Raw genomic sequence first — 16,520 nt, 5'->3', positions numbered from 1 at the left:
CTCACCTGCTCTTGTTCATCTCTGTTCTGTCCTCATTCTCCATCTCCCTCTCTGTTCCTCTCTCCCTCTTTGTGCTGACAATCATCAAATATACAGATATTTACAAACTCTTCAGATAAAAACACAAACACTTTTTAATTGTAACATCAAATCAGACTAAATGTTTATTTTTTTAGATTGATAAATATAAAAAACATATTTGTTAACTTTAAGAGTAAAGAGAGAAATCGTCTGTATTTCTTAATTGCAAATGGCACCAAATTGTATTCAAAATTGAGCCACACTTATGGAGCTCCACAGTTCTTTTCCTGGTGTTTTGGTTGACATCTCTTGATTTTCCCATGTCACAGAAACAGGCTCTGTGTTTTGCCTTATATGCATCCACAGCTGTGCCACCAATTTACTCACATGGACTCTACTAACCTATCAGAAGCTTCTTCAGCTCAGAATGGAATCGTCTGGAGTTTTCTTATTAATTAACAATAAACTTAGTGTACATGTACTCCTAAATTTGATGAAAGTGATAAAAATAAAAGCTCTGTCTCTTTTTATTCTGACATTTAACTAATTCAAAAGATATTTCAATATTTATCTAAAACAAAAGTTTACTCTAAATTGATGTTGTGCAGTAAAAATGTTTTATGTTTTCTCCCTAAAGTGTAAATATCTGGTTACAAATGTGAATATCCTGCTGTGTACTGAAATTCCTCTTGTTTTGCATAGAAATATACTGAACAACATACAAAGCATAATATATAAAATAACATTTACCTGAGTTTTTTCTTTGAAAGAACCCTCTAATGTCCATTCTTATATTTCAGTACATAACTGAAACCGATTTAGTCGGGGAGGGTAAGAACTGAAAATATGAAATAAACACACGTAAGCTAAGAATCTCTAAAAAAAAATAGCATTTGTTCGGCTTTTCATTTTGCCATTTGTTGATTCACTTGAAGAGCAAGTAACGTAATATTGGTCAAGTGATCAGTTTGATATCAATCTTTCGTGATGCACCGTCATATTTACATTATTTGTACGGTACGAATGATTTGCTTTGGTACCTGGTCAAACTTAAGCTCTCCTTAGTATGGCTGGCTCCGTCTCTCCAACAGCGCACTGACGGGCAGCAGCTGCCCCGCCCCCTCGCTCAGTCGCTTAGTGCCTGAGCTTGGATCATACCAATATCAGGGGGGGATTCACGCACAGTCGTAAATTCCCACAGTGTGCACTATGTGCTTCGAATATTGTGTGTACTTTTTGTTTTATACAGTTGTCAGCCAGGCATCTAACTATGAAAAAATTGCACTCCAAAATACCCCGGGCTTCTGACAAAACAACCCGGGCTTAAGCCCAGTAAGCCACCCCCACGCTCCGCCCCTGGTTCTACCTACACTGTGTATAGTGCGGGCGGACCACTGCTGACTTCGACTAAGAAAGTTGTCGGGCGGTGGAAGAAATACTTTGGTTTTTTTTTTTGTTTTTGTTTTTTCGCCTGTCCCATTTGGTTCTTTAGCCATCAGAATTGTTGTCTGAAGACCAACAAGGATACCCAATGGATTTACTTTGCCAAATGGATCATCGTGGCATTGCCGTATTGGTCCATTTGGTCGATCTTTGTTTTTATTATTTATTATATTTTATTTTTCAGATGTTACAGACGGGACAGACATGAGTGAGAGATAGCAAAGGGAGAAAGAAAGAGGAAGGAAAGGAAAAACAGAAGGGGAGAGGGACAGTGAGAAAGGGGGGGAGAAAAAAAATAAAAATCTCCTGGATCACCTGTTGAGAGAAGAATAGAAAACAAGCAAAAAAAGACAAAAAAAAAGGAAACAAAGCAACATACTAAACACAACACCATCGCATTAATCTAGCTAAGTGTAAACAGCAGTAAATACTAAATATTCAATGTTGTTGTGCAGCACGCAGGACAGATGTGCTTCGAGGTAGCAGCCAAGAAAGGTGTAATTTGGGTCTACGAGCAGTGAACACCCGTGTGCATACCTGTGTGGATCAGCGCGCTTGTATTCCAAAGGTTTCTCCATGTAACGATCTGCTAGGGAGTGTGGGGGGGCCACAGCCCCGTCCTCCAGGGTGTGAAGCAGGTATGGAGGAGATCAAAACTCCAGACATCCAGAGGCCCCCAGAACACAAGAAACCATGGAAGACCAACAGAGGGGCAGCCGCGCCACTGTTCCAGTAAGAGCTGAGGAGAGTCCCAGATGAGGGTTCACTCAGCAGCCGCGGAGCAGAAGCCAGGGGGAGTTGCAGTGACGCGCCCATGAGCTCCGCTGGCCGCCAGCTGTGCCTGAGTGACCGAGCCCCAGGCCGAGAGGCTGGGGGCACCCCACCCCCGAAGGGGCCCGAGCGAGCCCCAGGCTCCAGGCCCCGATAAGCAGCCGCCAAGGAGTGAGCCGGTGTGTACCTGGACGCCCACCCCCAGACACAAAGAACCACCAACGCACCGACACCTGAGGGAGTCCGCCACCGGCAGGGGAAGTGGTGGTAGGGGGAGATAGGCCTCCAAACCTTGGAGGGCCTGAGGTGTCCCCAGAGAGGTGGCGTCTCATACCCAACCTGACATATAGACACAGACATACAGGCACACACAGACACAAACATCCATTCCCACCCTCATGCTCTCATATGCACTCACTCCACACTCAACCAACGTGGAGACAGACATAAAGAGACGCTGTACACACGATCACACTCCCCAAGCGTACTCTACAAACCGGGTCTAGGTACCCTTGCCCCTGGAGGGGGGAACTGCACCCAGACCCAGGTGGTGTTACCCTTTTCCCTGCGGTGGGGAGAGGCAGACCACCCCGACTCCGTAGCAGCAGGGAGGCCCCACACTCCAGACCGCAGTCGGACGGCCAACTCCACCTAGCCCTCCCGCTCCAGCAGGCCGCAGAGAATGGGGGTGGGAGAAGACTCCAAACCTCCCTCCACCCGCTCATTGTAGTGTTGATGCATGTGTGTTCTAAGGTGTTCTAAAAAAAAAAAAAGGAAGAAATACTTTGAGGACCTCCTTAATCGTACTGGCATGTCTTCCGCAGAGAAAGCAGATTCTGGGGACAAAGGGGATGGCCCGCCAATCCCCGGAGCAAGGTCACTGAGGGAGTTAAACAACTTCTTGGTGGCATAGCCCCTGGGGTGGATAAGGTCCGCCCCGAGTTCCTGAAGGCTCTGGATGTTGTAGGGCTGTCTTGGTTGACATGCCTCTACAATGTTGCATGGAGACCAGGGGCAGTACCCCTGGATTGGCAGACCGGGTAGGTGTTCCAACTATAGGGGAATCACACTCCTCAGCCTCCCTGGTAAGGTCTATGCCAGAGTGCTGGAAGGGAGAGTTAGTCTGCTAGTCGAACCTCGGATACAGGAGGAACAATGCGGTTTTCGTCCTGGTCATAGAACACTGGATCAGCTCTTTATTCTCTCAAGGATTCTTGAGGGTGCATGGGAGTTTGCCCAACCAGTCTACATGTGTTTTGCAGACATTCAACCGTTTCCCTCGGGGTGTCCTGTGGCGGGTGCTCGGGGAGTATGGGTTGTCTGGCCCATTCCTACGGGCCATTCAATCCTTATACTGTACAACCGCTGCAAGAGCTTGGTCCGCATAGCTGGCAATAAATCGGACTCTTTCCTCGTAGGTGATGGGCTCCGCCAGGGCTGCCCTTTGTCACCGATTCTGTTTGTAATTTCTATGGACAGAATTTCTAGGCGTAGCCAAGTGATGGAAGGCTTTCACTTGGGTGGTCTCAGAATCTCATCTCTGCTTTTCGCGGAGTAACCCTAACCCTAACCCTCAGAGTAGAGTCGCTGCTCCTTCACATCAAAAGGAGCCAGTTGAGGTGGTTCGGGCATCTGACAAGGATGCCTCCTGGGCACCTTCTGGGTGAGGTGTTCCGGGCATGTCCCACCGGGAGGAGGGTGCAGGGCAGACCCAGGACACGCTGGAGAGATTACATCTCTCGGCTGGCTGGATAAGCTGGAGGAGGTGGCTGGGGAGAGGGAGGTCTGGGCTTCTCTACTTGGGCTGCTGCCCCCGCAACCCAGCCCAAGATAAGCGGAAGAATTTGGATTTTCTAACATAAGTAAACATTATGGGATAAATGTGGGACATAAAATGCTCGTTTCTTTTGTCTTTGTCCATTTCAACAGATCACCAGCTACAATGACACAGAAGAAGACAAAGTGTAGTAAAAAGTCACACGAGAGGTTCTCTTTGTCTGCTCACCAATACAGACAAGATCCACCAACACCAACCAAATGTGGGGGTACCCCTCGATATCTATGAAAACATCTCTTTCTCCAAATTTCCTGCAGGTTCAGGATATTCACTCACAGAGGACCAAAATCACAATGATAATAACTCTGGGATCTACGTGAGTCCTTTGCCAGCTTTGTATATGTGAAAGAACAGGTGATAGTATCCTCAGAAACTACACATTTAAATTGAAAATGTGCAAAAAATAAAAAATAAAAAAATACAGAAAGCTCTACAAACAGTGAATGTCCTTGTGTCTGCAGAGCCCCCTGTGAATCCCTCAAAAAGCCCAGCGAACTTTGATTCGGTTTAGATTTATGGGAATAAATCAGTTAATATTAGAGATACAATTTTTATTAATGTTATGGATATTCAAAGACCAGTGAACCTCTTCAATAATGAGTCTTTATCTTACTAATCATGTACATTAAATTGTGCTGTCATTGTTACCACTTCATGTTTGTGGCTCCCTGTATTTACATAAATCAAACTTCTGTTGCACCAAAGTTGTCCACACAAGGTTAACCAGATCTGAAATAGGGTAAACACTTCTGGTTAAGGTCAGGGTAAGTGTTGTGCTATATCTCTGGTGGGTAAATGTTAGATAGTGTAGTATCCTGTGCATTTGTCCCTGTGTTTCTGAGTATATGCATGAATATTGTGGTGAACATTAGTGTGTATATAACAGTCTGTGTGTTTGCAGTGAGTGAGAGCTTGTGAAAAATGTGAGTGAGCTTGTGTCTGCACTAATACAGTGCATCTACAATTCAGTATGCTAAAGACTTTCTAAAAACAAAGCAGGAAGAAGTGAGAAATTAGGGATTATATACAAGCAAATGATTAGTTAAATGAAAAAAGAAAGACAAAGCAGTGATTGAGAGGTCAAACAAAACAAGCTGCATCCAAATAATACAAAAGATTACCATGAAATTATATTATCTTATGTACCTATATTTTATTTTATGTATTTCAACCATTTTCAAATTGAATATGTGTTCATGGCTTCACCAGTTATTTTTATTGTGTGTTAACAAATCAACTTTTTAATAAAAATGGTTAAAAAGTGTTTACTTTTTGTTTTGTCCTCTTGACAATAGAACAGATTATATTGTGAATTATTTATCTCGCTATTGTTTAAAATAATAAAATTTTATCCTTTGCAAAAAGCTGGCTATATGAATGAGCGAAGCTGTGAAGATGAAAATGTAGCAGGATATAGCGAAGTGTAATTGGCTTTGTTGTTGTCAATTTGTAGCTTTTCTTGATTTCAGTTCCTGCTTTGTTTTAGTTTGTTAATTCATGCTGAAGATTGAATCATTTGACTGAAACTAAGTGTATACACACACACACACAAAGTCAATGTCCTCTCATTTCTCTCGAGTTGATAACTAACACCCATGGCATTTGCTGGGATTTTGGCGCAGGCCCTGAGGCCATCTGAAACATCTCGATTCTCTTTAAGGCCACTTTATAAGACAGTGCTTCTCAAACTGTGGGACAGGGCTCCACTGGTGGGGCAGCGTGTTGCAAAAGGTGGGACGAGGATAACCTGGGGGGGAAAAAAAATGAAGTCAAACAAGGTTCACTGAATATGACTGCATTCTCTTTTTAAAATAAATACATATTTTTTCTGGTGCCCTTTTGCGAATTTCATGATATTATTTACCGATCCAAGCGGATCCAAGCAGAAACAGCATCACGCCCATAAAACTCAACTTGGTTCCTTTTTGTGGGTAATAGTTAATAAAAATGATGCAGCGTGGGCCATGAATTGTCTTCAATCTCTGAAGTGGGCACGTCCGGAATACTGTAGTTTCTGAAGAACTGTGTTAAGTATTAATATATATTACATATCTGTTAGTGGCAAAATTATTCAAAAATTATTACCAGTTAACTTGCTGGTAGCACACTGTGGTGGCTGGGTGTAGTTTTTGACTCAGCTGCTGGCAAGTGAGTTCAGGAAGCAATGCCAGGGGAGGCTGGGTGGCAATGCTGGCAAGTCTTTTAGAATTAGGCATTTAGGCCTGGATGCTTCAGCACTTACCCCAGAATCTCTTGGACTTTAAAATTCAACTCAATTAGATTTTATTCAATTCAGTTTTATTTATACAGTACAAATGTGCTGTACCAATGTACCTGCACATGTGATGTGACAATAAAAGTGATTTGATTTGATTTGAAATCACAACAACAGTTGCCTCAAGGTGCTTTATATTGTAAGGTAAATCCTACAATAATACATACCGACAAAAACCCAACAATCTTATGACCCTTTATGAACAAGCACTTTGGTGACAGTGGAAGAAAAAACTCCCTTTTAACAGGAAAAAACCTCCGGCAGAACCAGGCTCAGGAAGGAGCAGCCATCTGCTGGGACTGGCTGGGACTAGAGAGAGGGAAGACAGGATAAAAGACATGCTACAGAAGAGAGCCAGACATTAATAACAAGTACAATTCAATGCAGAGAGGTCTATTAACACATAATAAGTGAGAGGGTGACTGAAGAAGAAATACTCAATGTATCATAGGAATCCCCCGGCAGCCTATGCCTATTGCAACATAACTAAGGGATGTTTCAGGGTCACCTGATCCAGCCCTAACTATATGCTTAAAGAAGAAGAAAAGTTTTAAGGTTAATGTTAAAAGTAGAGATAGTGTCTGTCTCCCGAATCCAAACTGGAAGCTGGTTCCACAGGAGAGGGGCCTGAAAGCTGAAGGCTCTCCCTCCCATTCTACTTTTAAACACTCTATGAACAACAAGTAAGCCTGCAGTCCGAGAATGAAGTGCTCAACTGTCAGTAAATCTAAAGGCACATATTAAAAAAAATTAAATTTATAGTTGATGCAGCAAATTTTAATTTTAAGCAGATGTGGTATAAAACGCCACTTAAATTACTGCCCCAGTTCGCTACCCAGTTAAAAGAGGCTCTCGTCAGGGAGGCTGTGTAGGTGTCATTTCCGCCCTTTTGTGCCCACAAACCAAAGCAAGCAGATCTGAGTTACCTGCAGAAGCAACTCTGTCCTCCACCGCTCACCAATTCTAACTGTGCTTTGTGCACTTATGGCTAGTTAATTCTACATGCACCTTGTTGTCTTATTTATTAGTATACTGTATAAGTTTAATTAAGGCTGTAAATGTTGAGCCTGAAGGGAGCAAGAAAGAACTACTGGTACATAGCTGTTACTTTTTCAGCAACAATGAAGACCATTTCTTTTCTCAACTTCCTTTTGTTTGGTAAGTGAATTCACAAATTTAGTACTTAAATTTTTTCATTGAATGATTTAATTTCATCTTTCATATCTTGTTACATGATCAATTTTGGCAGTTCCCCTTACTGATGGAGCCATAATCAATGTAGAGGGATTCGAGGGGAGAAATGTCTCCTTCCAGTGCAAACACAAAATTGCATCGAACAGCAACAAGTATTTTTGCAAAGATCCATGTAAAGACGAAGGAGAAAAACTGGTTACTGTAGAACCTGGCAGAAGAGCAGAGTCAGGGAGGATTGCTCTGATGGACTCTGGGGATGGATCCTTCACCGTGACCTTCAGTCATCTCCAGCTGTCAGACTCACAGAAATACTGGTGTGCAGTGGATAGGCCTGGTTTGGACACATATACTGAAGTGCAGCTTGCAGTAAAGAAAAGTACGTATATTGTTCTATCACTTTTAAATAAAATGCACCAATACTCTTAATTTTACACCTGTAAATTAATGGAGGGACAGCTCCTAGTTGGTAGTATAAAGTGCATCTATGCATTCATTCTCTGAGGGGAATTATTTGCAAATCTCATTAAGTCAAATTTGTGTCATATAGGACAGAGAAAAAATGTCAAACGTTTAATCTGAGAAATTGTGACTTAAGAAAAACTTTGCTTATTTTGACATTGATGGTGCCAACACATCTCAAAAAGGTTGGCACAGAACCACTGTGTAGCAGCCAGATCTCTTTGAACAACAGTCTGCAAATGTTTGTGAAGTGAGAGGACCAGTTGCTGGATGTTTAGAAGAAGACCGTTGACCCATTCTTGTCTGAGACAGGACTTTAGCCTTTTCACAGTCTTTGGTCGTGTTTGTCATATTTGTTACGCGATAATGTGTACAATACTTTCAATTGGTGAAAATTCCGGACTGCACGCAGTTGAGTTCAGTTGTTTTACTACAAAGCCATTTTGTTGAGCAGTGTATCAACATGAAAAACAAGATTTAAGTACAGTATGCTGATGATACTCATGATGGGATTTTTAATGAAATACATTTATGGTTTTGTTTTGATTCATATTATGTTGAAAAGAGTGAAAAACCAACAATCTAAGTAACTCTTTCAATTCTCCTCCTTATACAGTTACAGCAACTATCATATCTGATGTTTCTTCTACATGGACATATCAAAACACCAACATAACACATTTTACAACTGGAACAGGAACCATGAAACCTACAAACCTTTCAACAGGTATAATAAACATTTGACATAATTAAATTTCAGTCCACATAAAAATAAATCAAAGACAAACTTACATTAATTAATATTATATTTTGCCCTACAGTCTTAAACTTCACAGCTGAAGAAGAACTTAAAACCAACACAGGTAAAGTTCTGATTGACATGATGACTTAAAGACTTTGCATGAATAAGATTTTGAAATTCAACCTGTTTTCCTCAGGCACCATCATGTTTACTACTGCTGTGGGTTTAGCTTTGATTGCTCTCTTGCTACTGGCAGTATGCATCAGGAAGTCCAGAAAAACCTCAAAACATAAACTACAAGATTACTGCAACAGCACAGACTTCAGCAATGAAAACCAAAGAGAGGTATGAGTTAGAAACTGGAGATAAGCCCTGAAAACAGTCTCTGAAGCCAATCGATATAAATCAAATGCATAATAAAAATGTTCTGGGTTGAATTTATAGAATTACAACGAGAGTAAATCATGACACATTATGGCACCTAGAGTCTGTATTTTGTGAGAGCGCAAATAACTGATGTTAGATGGAAATAGTTTATTTGGCAAGCCCAGGTAATCATTTCCTGTCTTTAGCATTGCATGCATTTAAAAGGCATGCATTAGAACTGAAGGAAACTGTCAGTCTGGCTCTCTCCACAGATAAAACTAAATATAAGTGCATCACTGAAACACTGTTTAGCACGTTAGATCTCAGTTTAATTTGCTGTGCTGCAAATCAGTAGAGCAAATAGACACTGATCTGCAAACTGAGATCCTTAACCATCATTAGGCAGATTGAGGAAAAGTCCCACATCCTGTCCAAGTAACTGTCTAGCATAAACCCACTTCAAACTCATCTTTGGCTGGATTCATTTCCGAGTTTGAGTAATTATAGTTTTGAATTTTCTAACTACTTTTTATTTTTTATTTCATTTTGATTTTTGGTTTTAAATTAGTTAAGTTTCTGTTAGTTTCCAGAGTTTTCTTATTTTAGTTTGATTTTTTTGTATTGTATTGAAAATGTTCTCTCTCTGCTCTGCCTAGACTCGTGGCTCTGGGACACAAAACCAGATAATGTTAGAAGATGTACGTATGTGTGAATAAATTATATAAGCCCATTTTTTTTGGCTAATTCATGCAACATACTTAATTTATTTAGTAATTTGTTTCATAATATATAAATAAAGATTCCATAAAGAAATATAGATGAACTTCTCAGTTGATGTAGAGCATACATAGAGTATACATAGATAGAGCACTCACGAATGTGATTATTTTGTTTTTCTTTGTCACTTTTCAACAGGTCAGCTGTGAGTACAGTGACACTGACGACAGGACAAACCAATGTAAAAAGTCATCTCAGAGTTCTTCTGTCTCTACTCACCAACAAAGATGCCATTCAGATCCACCATCTGAATCTGAACCTGCAGCAGCCAAATGCAGTGTACCCTCCTGTATCTATGAAACCATCTGTTTCCCCAGCCTTCCTGCAGATTCAGAATGTTCAACAACACAGCACCAAAATGTCTATGATAATAACTCTGGGATACATGTCAATACTTTGCCAGCTCTAGTGCCAAAAAACCCCAAACAGGTACTTGTCAAAAAGACAACTAAACCTAAGTCGTGCAAAAATATAGAGAGCTGTACCTACAAGGCATCTCCTTCTGTCTCCTGTGGATCAACCGCAAAGGAGCCAAAATCTCTTTGGTTTGGTTTAGATTTATCAGAAATTAATCAGACTTAATCTAAATTTGTAAGTTATTCATAAACATTCATGGACAAGTTAATTTCTCCAATTATGTGCACCATAATCTCCAGTTATGATTATTAACTTTTGCAGCTATCCTCAGTGTCTGCAGATTTGCCCTCTCAGGCAGATTATCAGTCATAGTTAAATTGGACTGGTCCTTTCTGGGGATAGAATAAAATAGAATAGATTAGCCCTTTGTTGTCATTGTACATGTACAACGAAATTGTAGGTGCTCCACACCAACTGTGCCGGAATAAATATAAATAGTAGACAGAAGAAATACATAGCAAACAGGAGAAATATATATAATATAAGAGAAAGGCACACACTGGAGATCAGAATATTTGCAAAGTGCTGGGAGCTAGTGCATAGAAAATAAAACATTTGTTGACTATCTAATTGGCCCAGTGTGAGTCTGGAGGTGTGAGACCTGACTGACCTGAGGGGTGGGCGGGGTGCAAGGAGTCCCCTGTGATGGCCCTGGTTTTCCTGAGACAGGAGGATCTGGCGATGGTCTCCAGGGCTGGCAATGATTTTTTGCATGGTGTTAATTATCTTCTGCACAGCCTTTATCTTCTCGGCCCCCTGTAGTTTCTTTGGGGAAAAACCTGGGGGATCAGACGTGTCTGGTCTTCAGTTATTGAACAAAATGAATTAAACAAAATAAACTCTTTCTATCTTGAAATGAAAAAAATCCAGTCTGAATTGTCCTTTAATGCTCACTGAGACCCAAACATCAGTACTGCAAGGAAGTGTCAGTGTGCAGACCCTATTGTCTACTACCCAGTTAGGACTAATAGTGCATAAGGCTAAAATTCAAGAAATGGCTTGACTCAGTTCTTCAGAAATTTCATCCAGAATCCCATTTGTGCTGGGCCCGTCATAAAGGGTTCTCCAGAGTCCTTTCTAGTAGTTAAAAAAAAAACCAATTACGATTTTATAACACAAATAACTCAGATGTTAGCGTCTTTGTGCTCAGAGTTTGGGCCCAGTATATTTTTCATCTTCCTCCAACACACACTTTAAACAATAGAGGGAAAAAGCTCAAAGACAGAGACAGAAAAAACTTCCTGTGGACAAGACCTAAGATATGACAGTCTCACAGACCTAAGGTTGTTGTAATGCAAAACAGTCTCACGGCGCCCCCGTGTGACAATAAAAAGCAATAGCTTTAAATGACGTAAATGGGTTTAGTAGCCCTGTGTTTCATATGCGTTACACATTATTTCTTGGAGGCCATACCCTGTGTAACATAGAGTTATATTTCTAGGTGCACATGCTGTTACGTTATGGCATAGGATTTCAGAAGGGGTTCCAATTACAGTGCATCTATGTCTCAGATTTAAAGACGCAGAAGAACCCTGTATATAATCTAAAGAGGGTGCTAAACATCTTTGCTATGATTGAAGCGTTCCACTTTCTTCTGACAGCCTTTGTAAAATGTAGCCTTAAAACAACCATTTAATTTCTGCTTGTCTGTCAGTTCATGTCACTCATTGTACTTACTAGACCCTAAAGAAACTACACAGAAGAGTGAAGTGACTTTTGTAGGCAGATTTATTTGCACTGAGATAAAAAAAAAAAAAAACCAGCTTCAGTGTAACATGCATGCAAGATCATACAGCATTTAACCAGTTGATCATTTTGTTATTGGATTATTCATAAGGAGTCAAAAAAATATTTTCTTTGGTGGCATTAAAACACATGTTCATTTTGTAAAGTGGCTTTGCTTTAATGTTTTAATATAACTGTTTTGTTTTATACGAGACATGATTTTAGTATAGTGTTGTCTGTATGACATGTGTTTGCATATACATGCACACATGTATGTCTGCTAGAAAGTCTTGATTACTCGTTTTACAGGAAGGATGTTCTTGGTGATAGAAGTCAGGGCTAGACACTGACAGCTTATAAACCACAAAACCATAACTCTAAAACACAATGACTCTTATGAGTAAACTGCCAACTGTTGACCTGTCAGCCTTTGACTGAAAGGTTTGAGATAGCACCTAAAAATATTCAAAATATATCTGTACTAATGAAAACCTCAGTATTTGGCTGTTTGTAAAAGGAGTGTAATTACAGAAGAAGAAAAAAACATTTTGACAAACATTTCAAATTTCAAACCAGGACGATTGTTAACAGTTTAATATATATCTGTGAAATTGCTGTCTCAAAGAAAGCATTCAATTAAGTTTCCAAAATGTTAAACAATTGCTACAATTAAATTTATGATATTGTGTGAAATTATCCAACATGTCTGTAATAAAAAAAAAAACAACGGAAAAAACGAAATCAAAAACTATTTTCATCTCCTCTCCTGCTCAGCCAGTGATTTTTCACTGCTTTTATTTGCATAAGGAATAGAGTATAATAGAGTATAAATATATATATATATATATATATAGCTACTGACAATGTTTGTGAAACGGTAAAAAGAAACTGTCATAAACGAGGTTGTGGGTTGTGTAGGTGTCATTTCCTCCCTTTATGCCCACAAACCTTCAAAAGTCAGATTAACAGCAGACCTCCAGAAGCAGGTCTGGGTTGTAATGTGTAAATGTAGAGTCTAAGAGATCACTTAAATTAAAGAACTACGTACAAGTGTCAGTTTTTCAGCTACAATGAAGAAGACTTCTTTCCTCTACTGCCTTTTATATGGTAAGTGACTACACAAGTGTAGTAGTTTATGTCATTTAAATGTTTATTTTGATGTCTTGTATCTTATCACATCACTTATTATTATTACTACATGACTTATTACATTATTGCTTCAATTTCAACAGTTACATTGATTGATGGAGTCATAATCAATGTAGAGGAATTTGAAGGGAGAAGTGTGTCCTTCCAGTGCTCACACACATATGCATGGAGCAACAACAAGTATTTCTGCATAGATCCATGTAAAAGCACAGGAGACATACTGGTTACTGTAGAATCTGGACGAAGAGCAGAGTCAGGGAGGATTGCTCTGGTGGACTCTGGGGATGGATTCTTCACTGTGACCTTCAGCAATCTTCAGTTGTCAGACTCACAGAAATACTGGTGTGCAGTGGAGCGGACTGGTTTCGATACATATGCTGAGGTACACCTAACAGTAAAGAAAGGTAGGTATACATGAATACGCTTAATTTTATATTTGTATTTACATTCATGCAGGTACAATTCCCAGTTTGTGGGTTAATGCAACAAAATAAATTTAACAACAAAGTTTTGTACAATTTTACCCACTCATACTGCAGTATCATATTTCAATGTTTTGCTTTTATTACTACTTCTTCTACACAACAGTTATGAAAAAATGGCCTTTTGATTTCAGAGAAATAAACATAAATTTATTACAGCTAAGGTTTTATTATATATGATACTTAGAATTGCATTTATAAATGTTTATAATCCTGTGGTACACAATAATTGTGGTAAATGGACCACTTCTTATATAACGCTTCTCAACCCGATCTCAACAATGATGGTCACCACCTATTTTTGTGAAAAAGAATTTCAGATTTGATTTGTCTGAACACATTAAACTTTGCCTCAGTGCATTTAAAATCAACTTTTACTCACAGAAGACGGTGGTATTTCTGGATCTTGTTCACATATGACTTCTTCTTTACAGGACAGAGCTTTAACCTGCACTTGTGGATTGCATTGTTAACTTTGTTCACAGACAATGATTTTGAGGCTCATGCAGTTAATTCCACAACAGAACCAATGCTGCTTTTAATTTAGTGCCAACTGAGGACCCAAACGTCATGGACATCCAGTACTGAGTATCAGGCTTATCTCTTATAAAGAGTTTTACATATTCTCTGAATCTCTTGATTATTGTCACACTGAGGAAACTGGCACAGGTTCACCCATATTGGTGAACCAGTGCCCAACATCCCAGCTTTTTTGGAAGTGGGGTTGTATATGTTCTGACAAAGGAAAGTACAAATAGTATAAATACCTTGTAAATAACCACTCTCTTAAACAGCTGTTGCAACCGAGACAACTGTCATACCGGTTGCCACATGGACAAATCAAAATACCAACACAACAAACTTCACAACCGGAACAGGAACCATGAAGCCTATAGAACTTTCAACAGGTATAAATACACATATCAGTCCTTATGAATGTGACTCACAGATAAACTTACATGAAGTAATACTTAATTCTTCCTACAGCCCTAAACTTCACAGCTGAAGAAGAACCTAAAATCAACAAAGGTAAAGTTTTGTTTGATATTAGCTTAGCTAATAGCTTATTGGCTTAAAGTGTTTACATGAACAAGATCTGATAATTGTCTTGTTTTCATCAGGTACCATCGTGTTTGCTACCGTTGGTGGTGTTGGTCTGATCTCCGTCTTGCTGCTGGCAGTATGTTTCCGGAAGTCCAGAAAAACCTCAAAACATAAACAATTAATTTGCTCCAAAGGTGTAGACCTCACCAGTGCAAACAAAAGAGAGGTATGAATCAGAAAACGGGGATCACTATGAAAGTAGTACACAAATATAAAGAGGCAATATAAACTGAAGCACAAAACCATGTTCATGTTTGTAGTTAAAGGAGTATAATGTGAGTAAATCCTTCTGTGTTATATCAAAACACAACTAACATGCTGTTAGATGAAAAAATACTCTTACCACCCTCATGCATTTCTTTTACATGTAATGGTAGAAAAATATTCTTTATACTGCCTCTATCCACAGATAAACCTGTGCAACAACATCACTGAAGGGTATCATTCAATATTTTAGATCTCATGTTTTATTTTTGGTAGAGTTTCTTTAGCTTCTGCAGTATGCACCGATTAGCCAAAAATCAGTGTTAGGAAATGACTGACCCTGTCCAATGAATTGTTAAAAACGAGCTTAAAACACTCTTTGAACACACTTCAATCTGTTTTCTTTGGGACTGAGCTTGTTTGACAGAGTTACAGCTCTGGGTACCTCATTAGGGTGAGGTACGTAGATCAGCTTTGCTTAGACTGGTTACTCTGTAACACAGATCCAGATAATTGTAAATGTATGGATACTCACAGAAATCCTTTTTTTTGTATTTAAATTAATAATCATTTAAAAATTGATTTTCTACACAAACCCAATAAATGCGGATCATATAAGAGCATGCTGATTTTTTTTCTTTTTCACTTGTCAACAGGGCAGCTGTGGTTATGATGACACTGACAAGACGAAAAAGGGTAGTAACAAGTCTCCTAAGAGTTCATTTGTCTCTGCTCACCAACAAAGAGCAGATCCTTTAACATCTGATGCCACAGCGACCAAACGTAGTGTACTCGCTGATACCTATGAAAATATCACTTTATTCAAGCTTCCTGCAGGTTCAGGAGATTCACCCAAAGACGACCAAAATGACTATGAAAATAACTCTGGAATCTATATCAATACTTTGCCAGCTTTCATATTTGAAAGAACAGATGATGGTGCTTGTAGAAAAAAGGAAATAACTAAACCTAATACAAGCAAAAATACACTGAGCTTTGCAAACCGTTGTGTCTCCAGAGTCCCATGTGAAAAGCCCAGATCGCTTTGGTTCGGTTTAGATTTATCAGAAATAAATCAGAATTAGTTTCATCTGATTTGTGATTTTGTAACATTTTGTGACATTTATGGAAAAGTGAACTTCTTCACTAATCATCAACAACAGTCTTCACCAATATTAAAGATGTACACTAATTGTACTGTCAGTGTTTCCATTTCATGGCTGTCTCTGTCTGTGTTTTTGTCGTTTATACTTTGGTTTCATTTAACCCTGTAAGACCCAACCCATCACAAAATAGTGAAAAAATTCTGATTTTTTTGGGAACTGATATGTGTATTAACACTAACAAAATCTAAATTTTTTTCTACATCATGTTGTTAATTATATATTTTCATTATATATTTATTATAAAATATAAAATCAAATCCCTTTTCACTGTTCCTCTCAGCTACAAATGAGCAAGAAGTAATAAGTCTTCAATGGATTATCATGACATAAATATGTCTGTAGTTAAACAGGTTATTCTGAATATTGCTAGTCCCTTAACATATATCTG

General features: G+C 39.2%; 2 protein-coding genes across 2 annotated transcripts; both read left to right on the top strand.

Moving 5' to 3' along the window:
* The first annotated feature begins 7,468 nt into the window (after positions 1-7,468).
* On the top strand, positions 7,469-11,081 carry LOC146708190 (uncharacterized). The gene is made up of 7 exons (XM_085460793.1): positions 7,469-7,505; positions 7,597-7,917; positions 8,617-8,727; positions 8,822-8,863; positions 8,939-9,087; positions 9,765-9,806; positions 10,024-11,081. The coding sequence occupies exons 1-7, from the start codon at positions 7,469-7,471 to the stop codon at positions 10,465-10,467; spliced, it is 1,146 nt and encodes a 381-aa protein (XP_085316919.1). The 3' UTR covers positions 10,468-11,081.
* A 3,240-nt stretch (positions 11,082-14,321) lies between these two features.
* On the top strand, positions 14,322-16,123 carry LOC146708189 (uncharacterized). Its single transcript, XM_085460935.1, has 4 exons — positions 14,322-14,566; positions 14,646-14,687; positions 14,780-14,928; positions 15,623-16,123. The coding sequence occupies exons 1-4, from the start codon at positions 14,542-14,544 to the stop codon at positions 16,049-16,051; spliced, it is 645 nt and encodes a 214-aa protein (XP_085317061.1). The 5' UTR covers positions 14,322-14,541; the 3' UTR covers positions 16,052-16,123.
* Positions 16,124-16,520: the final 397 nt, after the last annotated feature.

Source organism: Copadichromis virginalis, linkage group LG6 (assembly GCF_057382275.1).
Source record: "Copadichromis virginalis isolate Kocher_CV1m ecotype Utaka linkage group LG6, C_Virginalis_male_GT1.1, whole genome shotgun sequence".
Classification (NCBI taxonomy): Eukaryota; Metazoa; Chordata; class Actinopteri; order Cichliformes; family Cichlidae; genus Copadichromis; species Copadichromis virginalis.
The sequence above is the reverse complement of the archived record's forward strand: the minus strand, read 5'-3'. Positions and strand labels throughout refer to the sequence as shown.

Coding starts and splice junctions, on each gene's coding strand:
- LOC146708190 (XM_085460793.1), top strand. CDS start 7,469: ATGAAGACCATTTCTTTTCTCAACTTCCTTTTGTTTG. Junction 7,918..8,616: donor GCAGCTTGCAGTAAAGAAAA/GTACGTATATTG, acceptor CTCCTTATACAG/TTACAGCAACTATCATATCT. Junction 8,864..8,938: donor AGAACTTAAAACCAACACAG/GTAAAGTTCTGA, acceptor TGTTTTCCTCAG/GCACCATCATGTTTACTACT.
- LOC146708189 (XM_085460935.1), top strand. CDS start 14,542: ATGAAGCCTATAGAACTTTCAACAG. Junction 14,688..14,779: donor AGAACCTAAAATCAACAAAG/GTAAAGTTTTGT, acceptor TGTTTTCATCAG/GTACCATCGTGTTTGCTACC. Junction 14,929..15,622: donor CCAGTGCAAACAAAAGAGAG/GTATGAATCAGA, acceptor ACTTGTCAACAG/GGCAGCTGTGGTTATGATGA.